The sequence below is a fragment of the Gekko japonicus genome, unplaced genomic scaffold, assembly GCF_001447785.1.
Source record: "Gekko japonicus isolate JY-2015 unplaced genomic scaffold, Gekko_japonicus_V1.1 scaffold2633, whole genome shotgun sequence".
Lineage (NCBI taxonomy): Eukaryota > Metazoa > Chordata > Lepidosauria > Squamata > Gekkonidae > Gekko > Gekko japonicus.
In genome coordinates this window covers 114,342-122,729 of record NW_015167616.1, presented here as the reverse complement: position 1 = coordinate 122,729, position 8,388 = coordinate 114,342, and the positions used below count along the sequence as shown (strand labels likewise).

The 8,388-nt window shown below is 46.0% G+C and overlaps 1 protein-coding gene across 1 annotated transcript in view; it reads left to right on the top strand.

Annotated features, from left to right (window-relative positions):
- The window catches only part of NQO2 (NAD(P)H dehydrogenase, quinone 2), a 20,055-nt gene that overhangs the window by 4,046 nt on the left and 7,621 nt on the right, over positions 1-8,388 (top strand). The window contains exons 2-5 of the mRNA XM_015414016.1: positions 2,521-2,623; positions 4,380-4,544; positions 5,907-6,037; positions 7,693-7,806. Of these exons, the coding sequence (XP_015269502.1) occupies positions 2,521-2,623; positions 4,380-4,544; positions 5,907-6,037; positions 7,693-7,806 (513 nt within the window). The remainder of the gene's footprint in view (positions 1-2,520; positions 2,624-4,379; positions 4,545-5,906; positions 6,038-7,692; positions 7,807-8,388) is intronic.

The following is an 8,388-nucleotide window of genomic DNA, read 5'->3' as shown; positions in this document are numbered from 1 at the left end:
CTCGTCCCAAGCGATCTCAGCCTCTCTTATCCTTGTAAATATTCCAGGTAAATCCATGCAAATAATCAAAGCGATTTAAGGCTCACATAAGCCTTATGCGTGTAAGTCCACATTGTTTGTCAACCTTCAGAATATTTATAAGCTGCACTTTCTGTGAGTGGCTTTCAACACAGGCCAAAAACAATAAAAGAATTAAAACTAATAGATAAAGCAAGATAAAAATCACACCGGCAGGCAATGTTCCCTCTAAGCTATGGAGTCTTGCAAGCAAAAAATCCACTTTGTGAGCTACTGACATTAAAATTGTGAGCGAGTGCTTTGGCTACTGCATAGATTAGTTTGTTCTGGAGCCATCCCTTCTGAGCAAAAACAAAAAACTGTGAGCTGGAGGCTAAAAACTGTGAGCTAGCTCACCCTAACTCAGCTTAGAGGGAACACTGCTGGCAGGTACATTATAAAAGAGTGGTGGTTTGTAAAATAAGCGGGAGTTAACCAAAGTGGAAATGGAGCAGTAAGCTCAATAAGCGGTCGGGTTAGAACGGATAAGAGGAAGTCCTTCACCCAAATTTTCTCCCTTTCTCACAATACAAGAACTCGTGGGCACTCCATGAAACTGCAGAGCGGTCGGGTTAGAACGGATAAAAGGAAGTCCTTCTTCACCCAAAGAGTGATTAACACATGGAATTCACTGCCACAGGAGGTGGTGGCGGCTACAAGCATGGATGGCTTCAAAAGGGAATTAGATAGGCATATGGAGCAGAGGTCCATCAGTGGCTATTAGCCACAAGGTATAGATAGGGGCTCTGGGGCAAGTGATGCTCTGTCTTCTTGGTGCTTGGGGGGTCCAACAGTGGGAGGGCTTCTAACATTGGCGTCTCTTATGTTCTTAAAAAATAGAATTAAAAACAGGCCAGCCATAATTAAATGTAAACATTCAGACGTCAGTTACGTTTCAAACCACAAACCTACAGCAGATGAGAATATTCTATAAAAGGCTGGGCAGAATATTCCATAAAATTAGGACTCTTTCACTACAGGCCCCTCAAGCTGGCGTGTGTTGACTAGGTCAAAAGGGGGACTCTTCTTTCTGTTAGCATTTCCTAACGATCTCTCTTTAGAGGACTTTTGCTTCTCAAGTTGTCAAAGGTGGGAAATTCCTGGAGATTTAGGGGGGGTGACTTGGGAAAGTGGAGTTTGTGGGGGAGGGAGCTTTCTGGGTCTGTAATGGCATCGAGCCCACCCTCCAAAGCTGCCGTTTCCTCCAGGGGAATTTTTCTGAACTGGACTGATCTCTGCTGTCTGTTACTGGTTGTATTCCTGGGAGTATCCAGGCCCCACCTGGAGGGTGGCAACCCTCTTTGCTTCCTTGTACCACATGGTGCCTGCAGCATGCCACAAATATCTTCCTCGTCTCCCCACCCCCACCCACTTCTTTAGTGTGTCTGAATTAGCATTACTGTCATTATAGATTTTGGAACACATTACTGTAAACTAGCCTAGATCAGATCAGAGATCACTACAGCCAAATCACATGTTTTCAGAAACGCCTGTGGCTTGTTGTGTGCCTGTATTTGAACTGCAGGGGAGAACAGCAAACTAGGGTAAATCCTTACTGCTGGAGTACAGCTACAGAATAACATTATCTGTAATCAACGCTCCCTCCAAGCTGTGGAGTCTTGTGAGCAAAAATTCTACTTTGTGAGCTGATGGCATTAAAGCAGTGAGTGAGCGGTTTGGCTCCCGCATCAATTAGTTTGCTCTGGAGCCATCCTTCCTGAACTAAGACAAAAATGTGTGAGCCAGAGGCTAAAAAAGTGTGAGCTAGCTCACACTAACTCATCTTAGAGGGAATACTGTCTGTAACCCGTCTTCCTTCCTGAGACTGAAGGTGGATTACAGAATATAATGCAGTGAAGTCACACCACTTAAAACACCCAATGAACAATGCAGTAGGTCTAGGATTATAGAATTAGAAGACAGTGCGAACAATGTGGATTACAGAATCAAAGGGGGGAAATGCAGTCGTACACCATAAGACATTCAATGCAATAGAATTACAAGAATTGTGAACAAGAGACTGTGTAAGGCTGTTGTTGTTAATAGTAACTTTATTTACAGTCCACCTTTCTCATTGAGAAGAAAGGTGAATGACAAAAGATGAAAAACAAATCGAGTCAGAAAACACAGATCTCTCGTAAACAAAAAGAAAATGTCATGGGCTAGGACTAAGGAGTTGGAAAACAATGCAAGCAAATAATAAAAACGGTCTAAAGCAACAAAACAATCCATATTGGCAAAGAACTACTCAAGACAACAGGCCTGTCTGAGGTGTGGCTTACGCTGAAGAGGAGGTCACAAAGGCAAAAGAAATTGGACTGATATTGAATTGAGGTAAAAGGGATATAGGCTATTTATGTGTAAGAGACATTGCAATATACTACCTTAGTGTCACTTACAGAAGCAATCTCCGGGGGCTGTCGTTCTGATCTTTTTATACGAATGCCCTTCTGTACATTTCAGTTTTGCACTGTAAGCATCATGAAGCGCAAGGATGTGTCGCTGGCAACCAAGATGGCGTTAATTCATGCCATGGCAGTCCCCATTACTATAGATGGGTGTGGAAGTTGGACAATGAAAAAAGCCGACAGAAAGAAAGTTGCTTCCTTTGAAACCCGGTGTTGGAGGAGAGTTTTACGGATCCCGTGGACCACCCAAAAAGGACTAATACGTGGGCTCTAGATCAAATCGAGCCTGACCTCTCCCTAGAAGCAACTCATATGGCTAAACTGAGGCTATCGTACCTTGGCCACATTAGGAGAAGACAGGAGTCACTGGAAAAAGACAATAATGCTGGGAAAAGTTGAGGGCAACAGGAGAAGAGGAAGACCTAAGAGGAGATGGATGGACTCTAATCAAGGAAGTCACGGCCCTCAGTTTGCAAGAGCCAAGAATGGCTGCTATGCACGAACACACACACACACACACTGTAAATAATGCAGAAGGTGGAGATACAAAGGTAGTTGTTAAGTCGCTCACTTAACAAAGCAGTCAGAGAGTGATTCAGCAAGATTCTTCAACTCGAACACAACTCCAACACGGATCAACATCAGATAGCCAGAACAGCTTTTACATTGCAGCTATCCTGCTTTTAAACTCTCCCGGCTAATATAGCCACACCCACTGTACACCTATGAGGTTGCCGAGATAAGGTCCAATCACATTCCTTCCCGCTCAGGGAGCTTGCTTGAAATGATTGGCTTGTTACTTCCTGGGCTAGCAATACTATTGGATAGTTTAGGATCCTAGCCCAGGATGAAGCTCGGCATTACATTTCAATTAGATGTTCCACACATTGCATTCAAGGCAGCTTTGAATACATTACAGTAGTAAAAGTAAGATGATAACAAGAAGCATCATAGCGGTAGACTTCAATTCTGTTTCATTATGAAGGTGCCATCCGAAGCTATGCTATGCTATTACAGTACTATAGCCCTGGTGGCAGTGAAAAAAAAAGATTGTTATGAGCAGACCGGTGGGGGCAATGAAAAAGAAGATCATTATGAGCAATGTGGTGGTGGTGGTGGTGGGGTGCTGAATCGGGCTACGGAAGTCAAATTCATTCTGCTTGCCAAATCTATCCTGTTATGGTCACTTTAAAGGTAAAGGTAAAGGTTCCCTTGCTCGAAAGCCAGTCGAGTCCGACTCTAGGGTTGCGGTGCTAATCTCCGTTTCAAAGCCGAAGAGCCAGCGCTGTCCGAAGACGTTTCCGTGGTCATGTGGCCTGCATGACTAAACACCAAGGTGCGCGGAACACTGTTCCCTTCCCACCGAAGTGGTACCTATTTATCTACTTGCAATTTCTTGCTTTCGAACTGCTAGGTTGGCAGGAGCTGGAACCAGAGACGGGAGCTCACTCCGTCATGCGGCACCCTGGGTCTCGAACTGCTGAACTACCGACCTTCCACAGCCTGCAGTTCAGCGTCTTAACCACTTGAGCCACCGCAGCTCAATGGTCACTTTACAACAATAGAAAATGGGAGCTGCCGCTCTGTGGTTGAACATCTGCTCTGCCGGCCAAATGTCCTGGGCTCAACCCCTGGCATCTCCAGTTGAAAGGCTCTCGGGCAGAGGTGTTTGGGGAGACTGTGCCTGAGATTGGAGACCCAGGCCCAATCAGAGTAGACAATAGTCTAGTGGGTAGGGCTCAGTGTAAGGCAGCTTCGCACGTTGACGTCGGCATTCGGCCTTCCTTATAGTCCAGCTCTCCAAGTCTGACTCCATAGATATAAGGAAACGTTCGTCTGGTTTTCATTGCTTAATGCCTGGATTTCAATTGTGCGACTTCTCGAGACATTCCGTGATATTCCCTCTCTCTTCAGGGAAGAAAGTATTAATAGTCTACGCTCACCAAGAACCCAAGTCTCTGAATGGATCCCTGAAAACTGCCGCAGTGAAAGAACTGACCAAGCAAGGCTGTAGCGTTACTGTTTCTGACCTCTACGGGATGCAGTTTGAGCCAAGGGCAACGAGAAAGGACATCACTGGTGAGCATTGGAGAGATGTATTTCTCCTTCAGAATTCTTAAAAGAAGGCTCTTGCCTTGTGGTTCTTCTGTGCCACACAGACTGCTGGCCTTTAGTGTCCTACGGCTACAGGCCATTTTGTCAACTGGATATGACCCAATTGGTGGCTTCTAGCCCACGGAATCTTATATCACAGAGGTCCCCAACCTTTTTGAGCCCGTGGGCACCATTAGAATTCTGACACAACACGATGGGCACAGCCACAAAATGGCTGCCTCCGCTTGCCTTCAGTCACACAGAGAAAGATCCTTGTGCTGTGGTGGCAGCTGCTGCCAAAGCAGTATTTTTAAAAGCCAATCAATTCTAGGGCTGCCAGGTTCTACCTGGCATCCAGAGGGGGGCGCGTGGGTCCTTCCTGGATTTGTGTGTGTGTGGCGCAATGTGTGTGTGTGGGAGGGCTTCTAATGTCCTGGCCCCACTGGTGGACCTCCCGATGGCACCTGGTATTTTTGGCCACTGTGTGACAGAGTGTTGGACTAGATGGGCCTTTGGCCTGATCCAACATTGGCGTCTCTTATGTTCTTATCATCTGGAAGTGACGTCAGCAACGTCAGGGGGGTGTCACTGTAGTTTTTGGGCAAAACTCTATGGTTTTTTTGCCTTCATAACCATATGCCCCCAAACTTGAGGGTCACTCTCCAACATCGGCGACATGATGAAAGCCCTTCCGGGTGAAGTCAGCATGTTGGGGACACCCCCCAGCGACGTCCCTGTTTGGGAGTGGAGTTTCCCCCACCGGCCAGTTAGCCGGCAGTGAATCCAAGCCCTGAAAAGCGGGGGAAACCCCGCTAGGACCTGCGGGTTGGGAACCCTAATCAAATCTCCAGTGGCCAATCAGGAGCTTTGCGAGGAGAAGCCCCGCCTGCCCCCACCCACTTTCTAAAAGCACTTGGCAGGCACCATGTTTGGGATCCCTCTTCTACCACAATAACAGTTCAGTCCTACTTTCCTGGGAGTAAGCCTCACGGAGTAGGAATCTAATTAGATCTGCTTAGGGTGGCACTCTGAATTTTTTAACAGTGCTGTAGGATCCTTTGCTATAACCATGACTGGATTTAAGAGACGCAGGAACTCTACACCTTCTGTGAACAATTGGGGGAAGGGGACATAGCTTTTCCCACCTGTGTGAGAAGTTGAGCATGAGAAAATGACAACAATAAGCATAGCTACACTAAAGTCTTGGACTGGCTTATCTTCTCCCCACAAAACCGGTGTGTGTGTGTGTGAAACAGCATAGTCTACAAAGCCAGGATGGCCGCCCACAATGATTTGACTGTGACGCTATGTGCAGGAAGCCTGCCTTTGTCTTCCCCGCCTCTGCAGGTGATCTGCACAACCCGGAACAGTTTAATTATGGAGTGGAGTCATGGGAAGCGTACAAAAATGGGCGCCTCTCTGAAGATTTGATTGAGGAGCAGAGGAAAGTGGAAGAAGCCGACTTGGTGATTTTCCAGGTCAGTATCTTAAAATGAAATCTCCCAATTCCAGTCTTACGTGAGGACAGATAGGACTATCTACATATCTGTCGAGCACAGCTATCACCTTAAGCAGAAATTAGAACCAAGAAAATATTTAAAAATACCTTACTCAGTATTATTCCTCTTATATTTGATTATTGTGCCTATGAATTTTGCCACTGAGAAGGTCATTTGTATCTGGTAGTAGCCATGACACCTGGGCTCACACATTTAGCGATTCCGTCTTTAAGTAAAGGGGTGGCTAAATTAGACCTCAACTTGTTGAATCATATGTTCGCAGCTAGGACTCACTTCTGACCATTTCACTGCACAGCCCGGGCAACCGCTTGATTAGAGAATCTAACAAATGGTTAGATTACAGTCCAAGAGCACCCGAGAGACCTGAGATTTTTCAAGGGATAAGGTTTCGAGAGTCAACACTCCCTTTGTCAAACAGGTTTTCCAACGAAAGGAGTTTGTTATCTGCAGGGCTCTTTTTGTAGAAAAAGCCCAGCAGGAACTCATTAGCATAATAGGCCACACCCAACAGCAGGAACTCATTAGCATATTGGGCCACACCCCTGACAACACAGCTCATTAGCACATTAGGCCACACCCCCATGTTACCAGAAGTGTGGTCATCCAGCCACACCCACCTTTTGCTTCTTATTCTGTTTACCTTGTTTGTTTTCAAAACCCAGGGCCTTTTTTTGTAGCAGGAACTCCTTTGCATGTTAGGCCACACACCCCTAATTGTAGCCAATCCTAATGAGTTCCTGCTGTTGGGTGTGGCCTATTATGCTAATGAGTTCCTGCTGGGCGTGGCCAACTTGGGAGCCAGCCGGAACTCTCTTCCTGTGCGTTCCTGCCCAAAAATAGCCCTGGTTATCTGACAGAGGCAGTTTGGACTCTCCAAAGCTTATGCCATGAGAATCCTGTTGGTCTATAAGGTGCTACTGGACTCGAACCCAGCTCTTCTACTGCAGACCAACACGGCTATCGTCCTGAAACTAACGAACGTTGATTTTGATATTGGAGCGCAAAGAGCAGTGGGGTATTCCTTAGCTGGTACAGTGGTGCAAATGCTACTTTAAATCGATCTGTTGGGACTACAAGTGGATTGCGTTGACAGAGATAGTTCGTAGGGTTGGGACAATGCTAAAGGAAAGGGGGAGGTCTATCAATATATTCTAGTTTGTTTCAGGATGGAAAGGTTGGCAGTCGTGCAGAACCCTCACATCTGCAGTCCACACAGGGACTGGGCCACTTCCTTGTTGATGAAAGGTAAAGGTTCCCTTGCTCGAAAGCCAGTCGAATCCGACTCTAGGGTTGCGGTGCTCATCTCCGTTTCAAAGCCGAAGAGTCAGCGCTGTCCGAAGACGTTTCCGTGGTCATGTGGCCGACATGACTAAACACCAAGGCGCACGGAACGCTGTTTTTTGTTGATAGCTGCTAGTTAAAGTGAAATAGAAAGACTGGCCTGGTAGTTAGTGAGCAAAACCCAGCAATAATAGTATCTGATCCCCGTGTTAGTAAGATGAAGTTTCCTCGAGAAAGAAAGAACCCTTCAGCTTCCCTGATCTTGCTAGGGAAGCTGCCTTTCTGAAAGCGTCAGTATAATTACTTAAGATTTCTGCTTTATTTTTATCCAGTTTCCTTTATATTGGTTCAGCATGCCAGCGATCATGAAGGGCTGGCTGGACAGAGTCTTTGTTCAAGGATTCGCTCACAATTTCCCACAGTGTTACGAGTCTGGCTTACTCAAGGTATGCAATCGGTCAAATGTGTATGCCCTTTAGGATCACCTTTTCTGTTATTTCAAAAGTCAGTATTAAGACTAGAATTCCTATTTGTGCACCCATTTTTGGAAATGAACCCCACTGAACAAAGGGTCGTGTATTCCTAAGTCAACATGCATTAATATGTGGCCGTATCCTTTGTCTGGCTTTTTCTGTCCCTAAAGCTGAAGACAGATAAACAACAATTCCTTTGACCTGTCTTCACAGCAACTCTGTAAGGTAGGCTATGATCATGTTGAGTTCAGTAGGTGGACCCCTCTGAAGGTGGTCATCATGCAAACCTCCATCTTTAAAGACACAGGGCTTTTGCACATTCACATTGTGTGTTTCTGTTGCTTCAAGTGTGTGTGTGTGTGTGGGGGGGGTCTGGTCTGCATGTATTTTGCGCCCTCTAGTGGTCAATTCAATATTACATAGGTTTATGTCTGTCATATCTTCCTGCAGATTTAAACGGGAGGTTTTTATGCTGGGTGTAAACCAATGTAATATTGATTCAGCCACTAGAGAGAGCAAAGCACATGCCGAGCAGACACCCCCCCCCCCCAAAGC